This window comes from Anopheles coustani, chromosome 2 (genome assembly GCF_943734705.1).
Source record: "Anopheles coustani chromosome 2, idAnoCousDA_361_x.2, whole genome shotgun sequence".
NCBI lineage: Eukaryota > Metazoa > Arthropoda > Insecta > Diptera > Culicidae > Anopheles > Anopheles coustani.
In genome coordinates, this window is record NC_071289.1 from 40,996,750 (window position 1) to 41,016,770 (window position 20,021).

Genomic DNA, 20,021 nt, shown 5'->3' on the forward strand with positions numbered 1-20,021 from the left:
ATTGCCTCGCGAATGTTATTAGAGAATAGGATCCCGAGGACCCGGAGACGCTCCTTGGTGTGTAGCCATGGGACATTGATCCTCTGTCGTGACGTGTCTATCGCGATGGTCTTCCCCACGTTTAGTACAGACCGAACGCCTCGAACGCCTCTCTGACCCGCTCGATTTTGGAAAAGGAGGAAGTAATAACTGAGAAAGTGGAAGTGGAGAAAAGCTCTCTCTTCTGATCGGCATTTCGAGTGGAGCGGACGCGTCGTCGTGACCGTCCGCCTGTTTTAATCTGTTATTTGTTAATTATGTATTTTAATGTGTTAGATTAATAAAGTAATGTACACATATCCCCAAAATACAAAAGGTTTAAATTGAAAAATAGTATTTCAGTACTAATGCCAACCGTTACGAAGGATGATAACGAAGTTTATGTTGTTCGAGCGTAAACCTGCAAAAAAGAAAGCAATTAACGTAAAATCCAAACTTTATGCAAGAAAACTTCCACATACATTGTTTTGTAGAGCTTGCCACAATCTAAGCACTTCAGCACAGCCAGTGAATGTTCCTTCAAATGTTTTTTGTACCCATCCCAAGACTTTAATTTTCGATTACATGTTTCACACTCATAGATGGCACTCTTTATGTGAGAGTTTACCTGACAAGGAAATTGAGAAATAAAAATTAGTTCATCTAAAGCAGCAACAAAATCATTTTAATTACCATATGGTAGGTGTAGCTGCTGTGATTGACAAATCCTTTTCCGCACTGTGGACAGGTTAAAATTATGCGCCTCTCGTGACTCGTATTAATATGCCGTTTAAGATGAAATCTTTCCGTAAACTTCTTCGGACAATGTGGACAATCTAATTTCTTTAATTTTGCGTGCTGTCGACTTACATGTGAGACGTATTGACTTGTCATCAATCCACAATAAGGACATAGCCCAGCCGTTCTTTTTGTAGTACCACCATGGATAGGACAACTAGTAGACACAACGTACGGTTCACCGGAATATTTTTCCATCCACTCGGTATATAGCGAGGTTATAGAATCATCCGAGTCACTGCTATCCACTGGAATTCTATTTCCAATAGACCAGTTCGTTGAAGTTTCGCTATTACCCTTTATGCATTCACAATCCGTTGCCTGCGTCCTGTCTTCATAGGAACATATTGTACTTTCATCCTTATCGGTTCCGATAATTTTTTTGTCCAAAGCTTCTTTTATAGCTTCCTCGTACAGAGATGGCACGGAATAATCGGAATCATTACCATCCAATGCTTCAACATCGGGTTTCTGGTAGATTTCAGGGGGTTCCTCTTCTGTACACGGTGGATTCGCTATAACGCTTTGCGGAAAAGTGTTATCAATTTCCTCCGAAATCGGCTGCCCGCAAAACGAAGTAGAATCATTTGATTCCGAGTCGTCCAGTGCTATTATATCATCATCAGTTCGAGTAAAGCCAACAGATTCAGTAGTGTGGATGCCAGGGCTAGCGTCCTTTGCTGCAGCAGATGTTATTGTATCGTCCTTTCCAATCAAATTTATCATGGTGACGAGCTTCTTAAAAATGATATCATTATTCAAACACGTACGACGAAAATTCACCGCATAGTTGATTGCCGTACAACATTCATGACATATAGTGATTTCTTCACTCTTGGAAATCTGTAGAACACAACGAATTCTTCATTTACTTCGTATGATAAAAGCATACCATGAAAATAATAATACTTACCTCGATACCGGTACAGTATACCACATCCTCAAAAGTGAATCCTGTATTCAGTGTTTTCGACAATAATGTTAACCCATTTTGGCCTAAGCAAAAGCGACAAATCTTTCCTTTTTCAACCATGGTTGAGGCCAGCACTCTAACGTTTCACAATTTGTCTATAAAACGCTTTATTATAAGTAGTATTTATTATAAGTTCGATAAGATGCGAAAGTAATTCGAACCAAACATTCCGTTCGAACGGCTCGAACTTGTTTACAATGCGAAAAACTTCAGATTTCAACAAAGCTAAAAATGAAGCTGCGTTTACACAACGGAGCGAATCGGACCGCAGATCGACAACAGTTTGCACTAGTGGTGGACAAAATTGACATTCCGCCGGATTCAGTTCGGATTCGAAGCTCATTTCACCAATGGACCCGCTTTCACTCGAACGCTATGCCTGTTTGACAGTCCAGTGACTTCGCCATGTCACCATTTGTGACCAGTGTCTGCATTTTCACACTGGTCACCAATCGTGGTATGGCAAAATCACTGGATAGTCAAACGAATATGACGTTGGAGTAGCTGTGGGTTCGTTGGTGAAATGAGCTTGCTCATATCACTGAGCTGTCATTGTGTGGAATTTGCTGTACCTGGCATGTTAAGCATGAATTGAAAGTGATTCATGTGTCTTGATTTTAAGGCTGATTCGCACGTCGGCAAGTGGCAGGTTGCAGCATACCTATCCCGTGCAAATCAGGACCTAGCAAGTAGCTATAGCTAGTAAATATTTCAATTCTGAACTGCCAAAAACCGCCAAAACGGAAAGTGACATAAACTACCTCTCCAAGGCACACTACCAACCCGCCGGACGTTTTTAGGACGATATTTCGAGCTGCCTAGCGGGAAGAGGCACCATTATGCCAAACTGGATGCCAAAGCCAAATTTTGACAGCCCATTTACTTTGCCATGCCACCATTGGTGACCAGTGTGATAAGGCCATTCACTATTTGGTGAAATTTGGTTGACAGAAATTTAAATGTTTGCTGGTATCATGTAGATCCAGCAAAAGTCCCAGCAATCTGCCATGGAAAAACTTCCCGCTAGGCAGCTCGAAATATCGTTCTAAAAACGTCCTACGCACGAACAAACGTCCTACTTTTTTTGTATGGACATGTAACAAATGTGAACGTTTTTCGAGCAATCGTTCTGCTTCGTTCTACTCACCATACAAAACTGCTCGATGTTTGTGTCACGTAGGACGTTTTTTAGAACGATTTGCTCGTAATCGCCTAGCGGGTTGCTGTAACTACCCGGTTGACAAAAATTCTAATTTTTTGCAGCTGTCATGTAGTACCAGCAAGTTTTTCCATGGCAGATTGCTGGGACTCTTGCTGGAACTACATAGTACCAGCAACAATGTCAATTTCTGTCAACCGGGTACATGAGAGCTGCAAAAAATTTGAATTTTTGCCAACCGGGAAGTCTACAGACTTTTACCGGCCTGCTACACGAGCCGCAAACTCCAACCGCAAACTCAAAAACCGTATAAGCTTACGTCAAAATCTTTGCGGTTCGTGTAGCCGCGTTTTGCGGTACCAATTTTGTGAGCCACGCTACACGAGCCGCAAACTCAAAAACTTGGCGGCACAAAGAGGTTTTTGTTTTTGATTTTTCAGTTAACTCAAAAATCTTCCTTCAAAGCAAACAAGATCTTATTTCAATGCACACAAAAAGTAAAAGATGGATAATCTGTTGATGAGTGAAGTGTGGCTAACTACTAGTGTTGAGAAAGGAGCGAAAGAGCTGGCAACCACGCTCCGCTCCTCGAAAGGAGCGAAAAAATCGCTCCTCATTTGTGAGCGAAGCTAGCTCCAAAAAATGTTGCACGACATTCTCGCTCCTTTGCGCTCCTTTCGCTCCTTTCGCTCCTTTACGCTCCTTTCGCTCCTTTCGCTCCTTTTCGCTCCTTTTCGCTCCTTTCGCTACTTTTGCTCCTTTCATGCCTTTCGCTCAATGCGCTCGTTTCATTGCGCTCCCTCATACCCTCATCCTCATTTCGACAATTTGCTTTGTCCGTGCTGTCCGGTGCCGGGTTTGCACACCGTAATCGACTGTATTGTTCTATTCTTTTGTATGGCCGTCAGTGCTGTATCGTTATTTTTCATTACTTTTCGCGTTTGGGGGGACGAAACTTACGTTTTTTTCGACATACAGTCTGTTCTCGAGTTACGCGGTTCTCGACTTACGCGGATTCGGAGATACGCGGTTTTCAAAGTTTGACAGTAGATTGGGTTTATTACATCGATTTAAATTCCTGAGATGTACAACCACACGAATAAATATGTAAATTACACATTTGCATAACTTACGCTTTTTATTTCGTTTGTTGCAATTTATGTTGTTTGAATACGCTTGCATTGCATTCATATTAATGAACAAAGAAAATTTTTGAATATTCCATGATACATGTACACAAGAGCTCGATCTCTTAACTCCTAGTATAAACTATGTGTCAAGCAATATTCGAGATACGCGGAAATTCGAGATACGCGGATTTCTCTGGTCCCCATAATCCGCGTAACTCGGGAACAGACTGTACTGACGACTAATCTCACCGGTGTCGGTTCAATGCTATGCACTTGAATGCTTTGTTTAATTCTTTTGTATTGTCATGAAGTACGGTAGCACTGCTGCCATCGTGGTTAATCGTTATACAGTTATTGCTTTTCATAGATTTTGACATTGCTCACCTAGTTCGAATGACGTTTTTACAACATGTTCATGGTGTAGACACGGTATCGACCCCACTGGTACCCGTTTTAACTGTTATCGGTTTTCACACATTCCGCCAGCGCTCTACAACCAGGTCATAACAGAGCGCAAAGGAGCGGAAGGAGCGAAAGGAGCGAAAAGGAGCGAAAGGAGTAAAAAGGAGCGTAAGGAGCGAAAGGAGCGGAAAGGAGCGGAAAGGAGCAATAATGTCGTGCAACACTTTTCGGAGCTAGCCAGCTCGCTCCGCTCCTCTTGGTGAGCGAAATATGTCCACTCCGCTCTTCAAAAAGAGCAGATTTTCACAACACTACTAACTACCCTATCGCGGGTCATCGAGTTGAGTACCCAAAACTTGCAACAACGCAACAGGCAACGCAACAGGCGTATTGTGCGTAGGCAAGAAGATGGTAACCGTTTGCTGGACAATACTGTAGCAGAGCAAGCAAATGAAACTATAATTAACTTTCTTCGCATAAAGAAGGAAGATTTTGATGTTCTCAAGTTACATAAAAAGTGGTAGGATAAAATATTTTAATCTTTATCATTAACCGTCACCCGTTCAACCAAACCTAGATACGTAGACGTTCAACCGGACTACCCGGGTAGTCCATACATTTCGTATGGGAGACTCCGTTTTCCTGTGCTTAAGACTTAATAACTTTTTTTCTAGACGTCGGATCGATTTGAAATTTTTAGTGAAGATACTTGAAGGTGTTTCTCAAAATATTGTATAACATTTATAATTTTAAAAATTCATTAACTATGTTAATTTGAGGTTCCAAAAAATTTCACCCTTCACATCTATGACCCAAACCTGTGTAGCTTCAACATTTTAGATAGGAGTTTGCATTTTCTGTATTTCAGTATACATATCTTTGATCATTGAAGCTGAATTGCTTGAAATTTTCAGAAAATTATTCAATTTTTTTTCCAAAAGTGTTTTAGAAATGTTCAATGTTCAAGTAGGATTGTTTCATTCGAAAACACGAATTCGACAATTTAAATATTTATGCCTTACTTCTTCTTCTTCTTCTTGGCGTAACGACCTCTTGGTCATGCCTGCCCGTTAAGGGCTTACGAGACTTGTTTCCCTGTTGTACGTGGATAGTCAGTCCTCTCGTACAGGGGAGGGTCCGGTCTCGGTTGGGATTCGAACCCACGCCGTCGAGGTGGTGAGCCCCAACGCTCATGGGCCGATGTTCTAACCGGCGCTACCGCTCGGCTGTCGCCGACCCCAAAGTTATGCCTTACGTTTAGGTATAAAAATCTTAATCTAATATTAAATACAAGTATGCTTCACATCATTTTGTTCAGAAAATGTACGCCACAAACACGTATATTAATCCGCTTCTAATCGCCTATGTGTGTGATTCAAAGTACAACAAAAGCTGAGTAAAAGTGAGCGTTATGGAAAAACTCAATCCTTAGAATAGATAAAACCGAACAGACTTATAGAAGAATTACTAGGAACAGCATTTCTGACGAAAATAGAATTAAATAACGGACAAAACTCTGTTCCCAGTTGAAGCATGAAGATAGCATGAAGCGACTGTGAGTTTATTAATTTTTACGATATTTTATGCAATTTTCCAAAAAATTTCAAGTAGTTAAGTATCTACGAGCAAATACATCAGTACTAAAATACAGAAAAAGCAATCTTCTATGTCAAATATATGAACTACACAGATAAATGGTTGTAAATGTGTATGGTGAATTTTTTTGGAACCTCAAATTAACATACTTAATGAATTTTTAAAAATATAAAAATTATACAATATTTTTGGAAACACTCTCAAGTACCTTCACTGAAAATTTCAAATCGATCCGACGTCTAGATAAAAAGTTATTAAATCTTAAGTACAGGAAAACGGATTCTCCCATACAAAATGTATGGACTACCTGGGTAGTCCGTTTGAACGTTTGAGGGGTATCAACCGAAAAACGCAAATAAAAATTATTTAAATTCCTTGGAAAAATTTGTTTCTTTAGCAAAACGATAGAAAATGAGTTTTTCTAGGCATTCTAAAAATTTCATGCCGATACGTCAATCCAATCAAAAGTTAGAATAAAACAAAACTCCAAAAACTACCCGGGTAGGCGGTTGAACGGGTGACGGTTAAACTTTTTGAAACTTTTGGATAAAATCAGTTGGTGGGCCGGACTTTGCCGACCCCTGATCTATAGTGAATTTATAATTGATATTCTAGCTATAAAATAACAAAATATTACTGTAGCTGCAAAATAAACACGTAAATTTATCAGCATATGTTCGATTATTTTGTTTTTGAGATTTGTTATGTTTACATTTATTTCTTCTTCATCTTCTTCTTCTGGCGCATTTGAGTTTGCGGTTAGCTGCCAAAAACTTCGCGGGTGCAGTTTTCAGCTCACGGAGCTGAAAAGTTTCTGACGCAAACTTTTCGGTTGTTCCCCTCTTTGCGCCGCAAAGTTTTTGAGTGTGCGGGTCGTGTAGCGGGGCCCTTATACCGGTATTTTACATACAGTTTTTCCATTGGACATTAAGTAAATTGATATTTTTGCAAAAATGCATTAATTAAAAGACATGGGTGAGAGTCCTTCCGTTTTCTCAACGATCTCAAAAGTTACGTCTCAATCCCGCTGTAGCCACTGGGAATGATGAATTTGAAGCTGGTGTTTCTCTAGCATCGCTCTGCAAGTAAAAAACTGTTTCATTAGAACTAAAGCCCAGGAGGCAGAAAATGTCACGCGTGACATAAAAATGTTGTATACCCCGCGCAATTAGCGCGCAATTGGCGCGCAATGTAACACCCAGGAGGCAGAAAATGTCACGCGTGACATAAAAATGTTGTATACCCCGCGCAATTAGCGCGCAATTGGCGCGCAATGTAACAGCTAATTGCGCGGGTCTGAGTTACCCTCGTGAGCGATTTTGCGCATGCGCATGGATTAGAAATGGCGGCCCCCGAGTACCCTGTATAGTGATGGTCATCATGCAAACATAAGTCCGCCAGTTCCGTAATATTTTTATCAATATATATTTATTGAGGATTATCATAGATTAACGACACTGCTTAAGACTATTTTAAATGATAAAGTTCACTTAACATCACGACACTACACACCACACTTGCACACTAGGGAATATCGATATCTAGCATATCTTCTGATGCACATCCGAGCAGCGGGATCGGGATCCAAAACAAACTTCCGACGGAAGATGCTCTAGAAATGAAAATAGAGAGGAAATCAGTTATTATTGGTGTTTATAGGCAATAAGTGATGAAATACTCATCTTGTTTTGTTTTCCATCGATGAATTCTGCGAGATCGGATCGGACGCCAGCAGCAGCAGTACCTCTCCATGCGGAAGAGTAGCGATGTAAACAACACTACATTTTCCATTTTTGGGCTGAATATGAGCCGTAGACGAAACACATACACAATATCTTCAGTCTTATCTGTAAAGTTCACTAAATAACACTGAAAACATCACTATTTTACGCACTTTATTATCACTGCACTCGACGCGTACGAAGCGGTCCCGGCGGCTGCCATCACTGAACGCTCCCCTGACAGCTTGACTGTGAGCTTGGGTTTGAGACTATGGTGGTCAAAAATAAGTGTGATCGTTGAACAAAAAACGCGTGAGACGAAAATTTATCTGCCCTAAAATTTTTTAAATTTGATAATGTTTTTTTGTACGTGGTTGAGGTTTCGCCTGTTCAACAATTGCATGAAAAATCGGTGACAAAAATAATTTTTCCACCCGCAATAATTTTGTCCATGGAACAACCAAATCCCATAATAATGAAGACTGTTTGGCTTGGCATGGAGTGATTGAAAATCTGGTCGAAGTGTGAATTTGGTTATAATGTTTATTTTCAAATAAATGGATGGAAATCATATTGAAAACGATGGAATCGAAAGCATAATCTCTTTTCTATGTTTATTTACGTTGTAAAATGTGCTGAAATCATATCAAGTGCATTATGGATATGCTTTTTAAGTACGTTTAATCTGATTAGTTTTATAATAAGTTTGAAATTGAACCAACTAAGTTTGAATGACCAACAAGGTCATTGATCAAATCGACATTATTTCTTTAAGTTTTGCAAAAATGAAAACTATTTCAAAAATTGACTAAGTCCCAAAAGAGTGAGTACGAAAGTCCGGGGTCGAAGGTGGGAGTAGGATGGCCTGCTGAGGTTATCAACGGTGTTGCACATCGTTTGAAAAGTGTGGGCCAATTAGGGGTGGAAACGGATGGAGACGGGAGAAACGTAGACGTGACATGGAATTTTGAGTTCCCGCTGCCACCAGGGTCGTACAAATCACGTAACGCCCCGGTGGCAAAATCAGCATGCTTTCTCATTCTGGCGGAATCAATTGTCAATTGAACAGAATGAGAAAGTATGCTGATTTTGCCACCGGGGCGGACTGATAAAAAACACACTTGAAAGAACATCCACTGAGTACACTCAAATGCGACGAATGTGGCAAGCTCTTGGGAGAAAGATGGGAACTGGGACTGCAATGCCCTCTTTTCGTGCGATTTCTCTTTTTCACACAGATTTTAAGATGTTGGTGAGAATTTTGAAGTTACGGGTCGATGGCATCATCATGGCCAAGTGGCAGATAATTTCCCCAGCCCAAAAATGCAGTTGCAAAACATTTTTCAAGCTGTTCTCTCGGTTAAGGAGAAAATTCTGGATCTGAAGAGGAGGAAGAACAGTGACTAGATCGTTTCTTTCGACCTCCCGCAGGCGTTTGACCGCGTCGACCGAGAATTCCTGCGGACGACCATGACCTCCCTGGAATTCAATCCCCGGCTTGTTGGGCTTCTCAGGTCATTCTCTTCCTTCCTTATCCAAAGTTCCGTCATACAAGGCGATCTTATTTCCATGCATCTGTTTGTCCTTTACCTTCATCCCCTTACTACTAAGCACGAAACGAGGATCCACGTCCCATGGCTACACACCGAGGAGCGCCTCCGGCTTCTCGCGATCCAATGTTCTCCAATAAAATCCGCGAGGCCATGACCTACAACTGAGACGTGGTGATCCAAAAGTTCCAGCAGTTAGTCTGGCTTCATCGTGTGAGAGACTTGAATCTGGCTCAGAAGGTGCTGCTGCTTAACACCTTCCTGCTCCCCAGGATGGGATCGTCGGTATGTGGCCCTCGGCAGCAGGACTAGCGTTGCCACTAGACCGCTGTGGTCTAAACCTTCACATCCCCATTATCACCACACAAGCGCTGCTAACCAACAGGTACCTTGCGAAGCAGGGTTGTTTGGTGATCAGGTCCGAGCATATCACTAATGCTGGGAACCCTCCCGACTAACTGCAGGAGGCTGACGTCAGCACAACGTTCCGCCCTGTACTTGCTGGCAAAGGGAAAGATATTACACGGGGAGCTTCTTTTCCGAGCCGGCAGAGCCGACACACCAACCGCTGTTGTTGACCATGGAGCACAAGTTTGCAGCATACCCAGTTAGCAGCAAGTTGTGTTAGCGTGGGACATCCTGCAGACGCGACTACAACAAGTTGCTCCAGGGTACCATTCATCCATGTCATGTTCCTTGTAAATCAATGTGTATGTAAAAAAAATCCTCTGTTTCCCGTCCAACATGTAAAATGATTAAATAGTATGTAAGAAAAATTTTGTACACGCTTAAATAAATGTTTTTTATAAACAAAAATCTATGTTTTTTTCACGCAGCATGATATCGTCGTTGATGTTTCTCAAGTGTCGTCCTGTAACAAAAGATTTAACGTTTTTATCACAATTGATGTCAAGTTCCACGATTAAAATATTTCTTACGTCGTCTTAAACAGCTTATCGCAATGCGGGCAAGAATGTACTGTTAACGAATGTTGTTTTAGATGTTTGTTATATCCATCAATAGATTTGAACTTCCTGTGGCATGTTTCGCACTCATATACGTCGCTTTTCCCGTGGGAATTTTTCTGAAAGTGTGAATTATGGCGGACAATATTTAAGAATAACGGAGATTAGCGTGATAAAAGTTCAAACATAAGTACTTACTATATGATAAAAGTGACTGCTATGATTAGTGAATCCTTGTCCGCAGTGTTCGCATGTGAGAATTATGCGCTTCTCGTGCCATGTATTGATGTGTAGTTTGCGAGTAAAGTTATCTTTAAACTTTTTTGGACAATGTGTACAAGCGAAATTTTTTTCATGATTATGCGACCTATTTAAGTGGTTCGTTAATTCGCGGAACTGAAGCCCACATATGGGACACAGATGAGATATATTATCTAAGTTCGGCTTCGCTTTCGCTTTTTCTGTACCCTCCATAACTTCCTCATATAGCGAACGCATGGAATCATCAGATGCATTGCCATCCGATGAAACTTGATTATGTTCTACTGGATTAGGCACAATGACTCGTTCAGTCTCTTCAACGACGCTCGTCGGGGTCTCCCTTATTCCACTATCTTCGGTAGAATGTTTTAAACGATGTACACTTGAATCGGCTAACAGTTTATCACTTAAGGCTTCTGACATAGCTTCGCCGTAGAGAGAAGGCATCGAATCATCAGAATCGCTAAATTGAATATAATTATTCTCGTTTACCATGTTCGGGAACTCTTTTGTAATAATGTTTCCTGAAGCACATTGTTCGTCGACAGCATACAATTCGCAAGCAATTGCACCCTTGGGCGTTACTTGCAAACTTTCCCCATGGAGAGATAGTATAGAGTCATTTGAGTCGGAATCGTCCAGTGTAACAACGCCCGCATCATCACACGCATTTTCCGGCTTATATGCATTTTTGCTATGTTGGCTTATGCTATCCATTTGGATTGAACAGCTCATTGTTTTTCCTTGGTCTTGGAGGTGTTTGTCTGGACCACTCTTATCGAGTACAGCAATAAGCCTTTTGAATGTTACATCGTTATTCAAACAGTTGCGCCGATAACTAACCGAATTCTTTATCGTTATACAGCATTCAAGGCAAATAGCATATGCTGCAGTGGTTTCTGCTTCCGAGAACTGCAAAACATAAGGAAATAGAGCTGTAAGGATTTCAACAGCCACGCTAAGCAACCCCAACGGCAAGCGCCAACCTGTATGCCAGTATAATGTAGAACGTCCTGTACAGTAAAGTCAGAACTTGTTGCTTTCCGTAAATCCATCAACCCATCCCGGCGTAAGCAAAAGCGGCAAATTTTTCCTAATCTAATCACACTGAACGCCATAGAAGTAAAATGTACTTTCTTTCTTACTACTTTAAGTAGATTGTATTGAGATAAATTCTCTCAATGATTTTAATAACTAGAACCGTACAGGTAAAAAGGATAGCACAAACAATCATATCAACGACACAAGAGATTTGTTTACCATCAACAATGTTTGACAAAACGACGAATTGTCAAAATGTTGAAAAAAATCTCAATCAATATTAAGCTGCGTATACACAACTTATTTGAGGGAAAGTGACAATAGAGGTAAAAATGATCGATTTATGGAAATGTTTATTGGTTTATTGGATTATTAGCAATGTATGCGAGCATAGTGTTCTTATGCACTGCTTTACGAAGCATGATATCGTTGTTCGTGTTTCTCAAATGTCGCCCTGAAAGAAAAAAAAAATATTTCAATTTATTCTTGGTTTACAAAACAACAAAGAAAAGATCTTTTCTTTTGACCAAAAGAGATCAAAGAAGACTCGAGTCTTACATCGTCTTAAAAAGCTTATCACAATGCGAACAAGGATAAGCTGTTAACGAATGTTCTTTTAGATGTTTTCTGTATCCATCAATAGATTTGAACTTTCTGTGGCATGTTTTGCATTCGTAAACATTGCTCTTTCCGTGCGAGTTTTTCTGAAACCATGTAAATTCGCTATTAAATTAGCTTTACTTATTAGAAACCAAATCGATTCTTCTTACCATGTGGTAAAAATGACTGTTACGGTTGGTGAAACCTTTTCCGCACTGTTCACAGGTTAAAATTACGCGTTTATCGTGCCAAGTATTCATATGTCTTTTGAGAAAGTATGACTCTGTGAATTTTTGCGGACAATTAGGACAACTGTATTGCCTTTCTTTTCGGTGTGTCCTTTTCAAATGGTTGATTATATTACGTGACAGAACACCGCATAGTGGACACAGTTGGTCATGTTCACACTTTTTTCTTGCTTTCCTTCTAGAGGTGATTCTGTTCTTTTTATCTACCGGAACAGCTGTTGCTGTTTGCATAGCGGCTTCGTAAAGAGAAGGTAAAGAGTCGTCTGATGTATTGCCATCTGGTGATGTTTGGTTCAGCCATACTGAACCATTAACAGCATCTTTTGCATTTTCGTCGCTAACAAAATTATTGTTCCGCAATCTTTCAGGTCGCTTGTTGGTTGTAAGTGCAGGTTGGTGGTTTGGTGCTAAACTAGTACTTGATACGGACTTCAACGTCAAATTCTCCTCATTTTGTATAATGTTATCATAATCGATGGTAATAGAATCATCGGAATCTAATGCCACTGCTGTTGCTTTAGCTTCACTCCAAGCTATTGCTTCAGTTTCACTGTGTTGGCTACCGCTTTCAATTGTTTCCGAAGAATCAGCTACCTTAACGTTAATTTTGATTACTTTCATTCTAGGACTTGCCAAGAGTACCGCTAAGATCTTTTGGAAGATGATATCAGTTCGCAAGCAGGTACGTCGAAAGTTGGCCGAGTATTTTATTGCTCCCATGCACTGGTAACAAATAGACAATGGTAGTTTATCCTTTCCGGCATTCTAAAAGTATCAATAATACGATTAATATGCTTCTCAATCAATTAACCACGGAATAATAGACTGACCAAAATGCCGGTATGATATGTCACATCCTCGACCGAGAAACCAGTAGTTAGAGCTTCACGCAAATCCATTAGTCCTTCTTGGCGTAAACAAAAGCGACAAAGCCTTTGTATTTCTTCGATTCTTGTTGCCATGACCGACAATATCGCACACACCTTATTTTCCGTACGAGTATTTAACTGAACAAAACTGTTTTATATCTATTCATCGCAACATGTGCCAACAACGAATGTTTTATTTACATTCTATAATCGAATCCAAAGACAAGATTGTCAAGCCTCATTAAAAACAAAGGTGACCTCATAGAATATCAGTAGGATCCAAGATTACTAGAACTAGAGGTTGGGTCACACAGCTTTTCATGTCTCTTTACCTTGTTCGTAGTGATGACCATAACCATAATAAAGAACCTATTTTGAGGTTAGAATTGCCGGGTGTTGTAGATACAAAGATAGGTGTTTGCCTTAAAGTTCCAATAAAATAGTTTTTCTGATACAGGAATCATATGGTTGGTAGCAGTCGATCAGTATAAATGTGTTTTATATCCTGGTTTAGCTGTTTTTTGTTACAGAATTGAGTTCAAAGTTCATTACGAATGTTTTTTTTGGGTATCATACATTCCAAGATGGCTCTATGCTTATCTGTCAAATCGCTCCACATAAACCAACCTTGGGAGTAACCTTGGTAGGATGAGGTGTTCAACCTGTGGTCACAGCTTTGCGCAACCGCATGCGGTCGTATAAGTATAATAAGTAGGAGATGACGAAGAAATATATACCTCCTACGGCGAGGCAAAATATCGTCATTGTCCGTTTAACCTTCAGGTCTACGACCAAAAATACCTACGTTAACATACGACCGCCTACCCGGGTAGGCCATACGTTTTGTATGGGGGTTTGCATTTTGCTGTGCTTCAAAGCTAATATCTTTTGTTCTAGATGCCGTAGTGAGTTGAAATGTTCAGTAATGATACTTAAGAATGTTTTCTAACACATCCCATTCAAATAATAATATTAAAAATTTGATAAGTAAGTAATTTTTTCATTCAAATATATTTTATCCCATGGATCTACAATCGCCAACTCTGTAAACCATACATTTTCAATAAGTTATTGTGTTTGTTTACCCGTCTTAAGTTTCTGGTGAAGTAACTTCTTGGTGCCTTCAACATTTTTGCTTATAAATTGAAATTTCAACGATGTAGAAATATTTTTCTATTAAATTTTACGTTTTGGAAATGTTCATGTTCCTCAGTAAATTCAGTGGCATATCTGGAGGAAATTCTTCATTATACATTGTTACATCTGATATTTAAGCCTTAACATTTTAAAACTTAGCTCATACACATAAATTCGATCGTTTTGTTTCAAACGATAACAGTTTCTTTTGTATTTAATTCAACCCGTTGCATCATGATTTTCTTGCAATTAAAAAATTATTATTTTGTGTAGCAAATGATGAAAGTTCACCTAAAATGCTTTCGATGCCGCTGTGTGGTCCAAAATATAGCATAATTTGCATATTTGTAGATCGTCTTCGAGTTTATCTCATTACTAATTGTTCGAGGAGTTCGAGGAGTGAAACAGTCTTTCATAGTATGTCTTAGATAAATTTGGATTGTTTTCAATATAAATATAAAAAGAAAAACCCGAGGGGCACCTCCATTCACCTACTGGTGGTTTGTCTTGGTACAGAAAAATATAAACTCTCGTACAAAACGTATGATTTACCCGGGTAGGCGGTTGTAGATTTAAGGGGTATAAATCGAAAAATGGTGTAAAAAAATACTTAGAATAAAAATAAAAAGTCGGTTTTCGGCAGAATGATAGAGAACATGTTGCTTGAGGCATTCCAGGAATTTCGAGTCGATATAACCGTTCAATTCGAAGTAATTGCAAAATAAAAGGGGAAAACTTACCCAGGTAGGCGGTTGTAGATCTGAAGGTTAAGTTTGTTTTCTCAGTGAATTTCAAATACAGTCTGTTCTCGAGTTACGCGGTTCTCGACTTACGCGGATTCGGAGATACGCGGTTTTCAAAATTTGACAGTAGATTGGGTTTATTACATCGATTTAAATTCCTGAGATCTACAACCACACGAATAAATGTGTAAATTACACATTTGCATAACTTACGCTTTTTATTTCGTTTGCTGCAATTTATGTAGTTTGAATACGCTTGCATTGCATTCATATTAATGGACAAAGAAAAATTTTGAATATTCTATGATACATGTACACAAGAGCTCGATCTCCTAACTCCTAGTATAAACTATGTGTCAAGCAATATTCGAGATACGCGGAAATTCGAGATACGCGGATTTCTGTGGAACGCAAAAACCGCGTAACTCGGGAACAGACTGTATAGAAGCGCCAAACTCACTCAGGGTGCATAAAATACATAGCCTAACAAATATCATGCATTACTACCTCAAAATTCAACAACAAATTTTCGCCGAGTTTGCGCCCCAATGTGTTACATATTTCCACATAATCCCCTACTTCTGTCGCGCTTGGCTTGCGCGATTGTACTGCCGAAACTGGGCTACTTTGAAACGGGACGTCGCGCTGCAGTGTGGACCCCCCGTCCCGTTTCAAAAGTAGCCCAGTTTCGGCAGAACAATCGCGCAAGCCAAGCGCGACAGAGGTAGGGGAGTATGTGGAAATATGTATCACATTGGGGCGCAAAGTCGGCTAAATTTTTTTGATGAATTTTGAGGTAGTAATGCATGATATTTATTTAGCTGCGTATTTTATGCACCCTGAGTGAGTTTGGCGCTTTTACATTTGAAATCCACTGAGAAAACAAACTTAAACAGACAACGACTTTATTTTGCCCCACCGTAGAAGGTATATATTTCTCCGTCTTCTCCTACTTGTTGAAGAGCAGTTTGTTTACGTTTCGGCACCCGAAAAAACTTTGGAAAAAATATCAATTAAAACTGAGTTTGATAACTGAATTACATTTGTGAAGGCTAGAAATAAGTAGTGCAACGAAAAATCCTATGTTTCGTGAAGAATATTGCTCGTTTTGTACGCGTTTGTGTTTCGGCTTGTTTACGTTTTGTCCAGCTGTCGGTTTGTTTACGTTTCGAATTGACATTTGACAAGAGCTAGCGCGACGTCGCGTTTTTCGCTGTTTCTACACTAGCATCGTCTAGCGCGATTTGTGCGACATTTTTTTTATATGGAGTTCAGCCGTCTGTAACGCGACGTCACTCGGGGACCACACTACAGCGCGACGTCCCGTCACGAAACGCGACGTCGCCTGACAGGCGGCCGAACTCCATACAAAAAAAATGTCGCACAAATCACGCTAGTGTAGAAACAGCGAAAAACGCGACGTCGCGCTAGCTCTTGTCAAATGTCAATTCGAAACGTAAACAAACCGACAGCTGGACAAAACGTAAACAAGCCGAAACACAAACGCGTACAAAACGAGCAATATTCTTCACGAAACATCGGATTTTTCGTTTTATCACTTATTTCTAGCCTTCACAAATCTAATTCAGTAATCAAACTCCGTTTTAATTGATAGTTTTACCAAAGTTTTTTCGGGTGCCGAAACGTAAACAAACTGCTCTTCAACAAGTAGGAGATGATGTGGAAATATATACCTTCTACGGCGGGCCAAAATGTCGTCGTTGTTTGTTTAAGTTAGTTTTCTCAGTGAATTTCAAATGTGGAAGCGCCAAACTCACTCAGGGTGCATAAAATACGCAGCTAAACAAATATCATGCATTACTACCTCAAAATTCAATAAAAAATTTTAGCCGAGTTTGCGCCCCAATGTGATACATATTTCCACATACTCTCCTACCTCTGTCGCGCTTGACTTGCGCGATTGTTCTGCCGAAACTGGGCTACTTTTGAAACGGGACGTCGCGCTGCAGTGTGGACCCCGAGTCACGTTTCGTGACGGGACGTCGCGCTGTAGTGTGGACCCCGAGTGATATAAATTCCCTCATACTCCCCTACCTCTGTCGCGCTTGGCTTGCGCGATTGTTCTGCCGAAACTGGGTTACTTTTGAAACGGGACGTCGCACTGCAGTGTGGACCCCGTGTAAGGATATATTCAGGTTTTGTTTCATTTGCGAAACGTTTGCTCAACCCTGTTCAAAATTATGCTACCTGGTCATTTCTACACTCCTTGAATATTTGGTCAACAATGCGCGGTGCTGACGTTTTATTATCGGCGCTCAACATCACTGCAACATAGAGGAAAACAACTCACTGGTTCGTACGTGTGGTATTGTTATTTAAAAAAAGGAGTGAATTTTAAGCGTACTTAATTTTCCTGCATACAGTTCAATGGAGAGACGAGTTACAGTTATAGAAAAAATATGTCGCTTTTGCTTAGGCCAAGAAGGATTGATAACTTTGCGGGAAGCTACCGCCACTCTCTTCTCAATTCAGGATGTGATACTTTACACCGGTATACAGGTTAGTTTTCTAGTTATTTCTTAACCATTAACAGGTAACGTTATCATGTTTGTGTTTGCTTTTTTTATAGATATCATGCGTTAGACTGCCGTACGTTATTTGCGATAAATGTCGCACCACAATCACCAGCTCCATCCAATTTCGGCGCGCGTGCATGAAGAGTAATAACACGTTCAAAAGGGTTGTTGAAATGCTCAAGACTAATATGCTGGATGATTTGAATAATCTGGAAACAAGATCTGTTATTTCCCCAATCGATATAATCAACGCACACATAACTGGGCCATCTCACGATAGCAAACCCGATCCTATGCCTTCGCTTCACATCGGACCGACAGGGAAATCTACAAACAATGCAGTTGGTTCGAAGTTATATACCGATACTATCAACGAACACACAATGGGGCCATCTCAATATGATAATGAAATTGTAGTACTAGACGACAGCGACTCCGAAATTATACCATCTCTCCACATCAAAACGACAGAGAAACCTACAAACAATGCAGATGGTTCCCAGTCATATCCCGAGAGCATATGTAATTCTTCCAGAAATAACATGAACGGTAGTCTGACGAATATTTCAAGTGCTGAAATGGAGTGTAAAATTAACCGGCAGGCCGAAGAATCCAACATAGAACCATTGGATGGCAATGATTCCGATTATTCCGTGACTTCTTTGTTTGGCGAAGCTATGCAGGAAATATCGGTGATCGAAACCGAAAGTGCTGAAAGCGCAAAATGCCCCACCGAAGAGAGTGGATATTTTCGGACGTCCAGTGTAGCATGCGAAGAGACACAAACCGTTATCGAAAGCAATATGGTGGAATCAAATGCAATGCTGCCTGACGGCTCTGATTCTGATGATTCAGTTGTTTCTCTGTACAAGGAAGTTGTGGGAAACAAACATTCCAAAGCATCAAGTGCGTGCCAAAAAGAGAAAGGTTTAAAATCTAATGAAAAGCAACTATGTTTCATTTGCGGTATTTTGCAACGGGATTTAAACAACCATATGAAAATGAGTCATATCAAAACTAAGAAATTCTCATGTCCACATTGTCCGAAAGGATTTGTACGAAAATTCGAAGTGTTGCTACACATAAACACGTCACATAAGAAAAATATTACTTATAGCTGTGAGCATTGCGGTAAAGGATTTACCAATCGTAATAGTCATTACTATCATGTGGTATGTTCTTACAGTTTTTACAATTTCATTGGATATTGCTTTAATGAAAAAAAAAAATTTTAGGTAAATTCTCATCGGAAGAGTGCCCTTCACGAATGTAAAATATGCCACCGGAAACTGAAGTCTTGGGATGGATACAAGAAACATCTTAAAACACACTCATTAACATCACACCCGTGTCCAGATTGCGATAAGCTCTTCAAAACAACGTAAGTTTTATCTATCAGTTTTTTCAAATGTATCTACCGCAGCAAATGATTTACCATTTTGTTTTACAGAGCAACTCTTGAAAAACACAAAACACTCTATCATGCATCATAAACGTGCTGAATTTTCGCAGTGTGACGAAAAGAGAACTTTGCTAAGCTCTGTTATTGCTTTCCGCAATTGCTGGAATTATGTCTATCAATAAAGCATAGATCAACTGAAAATCAAAACGGTAGTGGATATAATTTGGTAAAATCCCAAATGAAGCCCTCCCGGCGCCGCATCGTCTTAATTTTTTCCACGTTTGCGCCTGAAAGTTATGCAATAGGTAGTACATCAATTCAGTTTGAATATTTGAACCGTTGATTTTCCGTTAGAAGCTGTAATGATTTGAACTAATCGGTTAAACTGAGCAAGATGGACATCATAAACCAATTAGTCCGACTGAAGAAATGAGTTTGAAACGGCGGCGCGCCCGCAGCGAGCGCAGCGAGCGGACTGCGCTAGGTCTACCGAAAAAGGGAGTTTGTTGTAAACTTGTGAAATAAGGGGGGCCCGTGGGCCCCCCTCATACCACACCCCTAGTTTCATTGCGTAGCCGAATTTTCATAACCTCATGCAAGTAATGCATGAGGGAGTTCATGTTGTACATCCTTTTCAGTATAACCATAATCTTTCATTTAACGAGACATTCAATTCAAACGGTTCACACAACGGCATTTGTTTCACCCATTGCATACCCTTTAGGTGCATCCGCTCACAAATGGTGTAGCCACGACAGCGATTTCGGCAGGGGGGCTGGTAAAAGAGTAAATGAGGCCCCGGCCGCCATTTTTTCGATCGTGGGTACACCTCTTGTGGACGTTTAAACTGAATGTATGCAATTGGTGATAC

The 20,021-nt window shown here is 40.2% G+C and overlaps 3 protein-coding genes across 4 annotated transcripts; 1 reads left to right on the forward strand and 2 right to left on the reverse strand.

Annotated features, from left to right (window-relative positions):
- Positions 1-217: 217 nt before the first annotated feature.
- Positions 218-1,974, reverse strand: LOC131262280 (zinc finger protein 26-like). The gene is made up of 4 exons (XM_058264247.1): positions 1,730-1,974; positions 712-1,659; positions 501-646; positions 218-439 (listed from the first exon to the last, which is right to left on the reverse strand). The coding sequence occupies exons 1-4, from the start codon at positions 1,847-1,849 to the stop codon at positions 397-399; spliced, it is 1,257 nt and encodes a 418-aa protein (XP_058120230.1). The 5' UTR covers positions 1,850-1,974; the 3' UTR covers positions 218-396.
- Positions 1,975-10,130: 8,156 nt separating this feature from the next.
- Positions 10,131-11,818, reverse strand: LOC131262278 (zinc finger and BTB domain-containing protein 17-like). Of its 2 annotated transcripts, none has more exons than XM_058264245.1 (4): positions 11,560-11,818; positions 10,511-11,485; positions 10,286-10,431; positions 10,131-10,218 (listed from the first exon to the last, which is right to left on the reverse strand). In XM_058264245.1, the coding sequence occupies exons 1-4, from the start codon at positions 11,689-11,691 to the stop codon at positions 10,176-10,178; spliced, it is 1,296 nt and encodes a 431-aa protein (XP_058120228.1). In that variant the 5' UTR covers positions 11,692-11,818; the 3' UTR covers positions 10,131-10,175. The 2 variants fall into 2 exon arrangements, with proteins under 2 accessions (XP_058120228.1, XP_058120229.1); XM_058264246.1 differs by having other exon boundaries at positions 10,511-11,508.
- A 110-nt stretch (positions 11,819-11,928) lies between these two features.
- LOC131262277 (telomere zinc finger-associated protein-like) lies at positions 11,929-19,410 on the forward strand. Its single transcript, XM_058264244.1, has 5 exons — positions 11,929-11,940; positions 13,089-13,144; positions 17,802-18,920; positions 18,984-19,129; positions 19,199-19,410. The coding sequence occupies exons 2-5, from the start codon at positions 13,124-13,126 to the stop codon at positions 19,239-19,241; spliced, it is 1,329 nt and encodes a 442-aa protein (XP_058120227.1). The 5' UTR covers positions 11,929-11,940; positions 13,089-13,123; the 3' UTR covers positions 19,242-19,410.
- The last annotated feature ends 611 nt before the right edge of the window (positions 19,411-20,021 follow it).

What these genes read in the sequence shown, in the direction of transcription:
- LOC131262280 (XM_058264247.1), bottom strand. Translation starts at nt 1,849, where the DNA reads ATGGTTGAAAAAGGAAAGATTTGTCGCTTTTGCTTAGGCCAAAATGGG. An exon ending in TATACTGTACCGGTATCGAG is followed by an intron (nt 1,660 to 1,729) that starts GTAAGTATTATT and finishes TGTGTTCTACAG; the next exon opens with ATTTCCAAGAGTGAAGAAAT. An exon ending in GGCAAGCTCTACAAAACAAT is followed by an intron (nt 440 to 500) that starts GTATGTGGAAGT and finishes TCTTTTTTGCAG; the next exon opens with GTTTACGCTCGAACAACATA.
- LOC131262277 (XM_058264244.1), top strand. Translation starts at nt 13,124, where the DNA reads ATGATATCAGTTCGCAAGCAG. An exon ending in TGATATCAGTTCGCAAGCAG is followed by an intron (nt 13,145 to 17,801) that starts GTACGTCGAAAG and finishes CTTTTTTTATAG; the next exon opens with ATATCATGCGTTAGACTGCC. An exon ending in ATAGTCATTACTATCATGTG is followed by an intron (nt 18,921 to 18,983) that starts GTATGTTCTTAC and finishes AAAAAATTTTAG; the next exon opens with GTAAATTCTCATCGGAAGAG.
- LOC131262278 (XM_058264245.1), bottom strand. Translation starts at nt 11,691, where the DNA reads ATGGCGTTCAGTGTGATTAGATTAGGAAAAATTTGCCGCTTTTGCTTA. An exon ending in GCAGTCACTTTTATCATATA is followed by an intron (nt 10,432 to 10,510) that starts GTAAGTACTTAT and finishes TCACACTTTCAG; the next exon opens with AAAAATTCCCACGGGAAAAG. An exon ending in GATAAGCTGTTTAAGACGAC is followed by an intron (nt 10,219 to 10,285) that starts GTAAGAAATATT and finishes CTTTTGTTACAG; the next exon opens with GACGACACTTGAGAAACATC.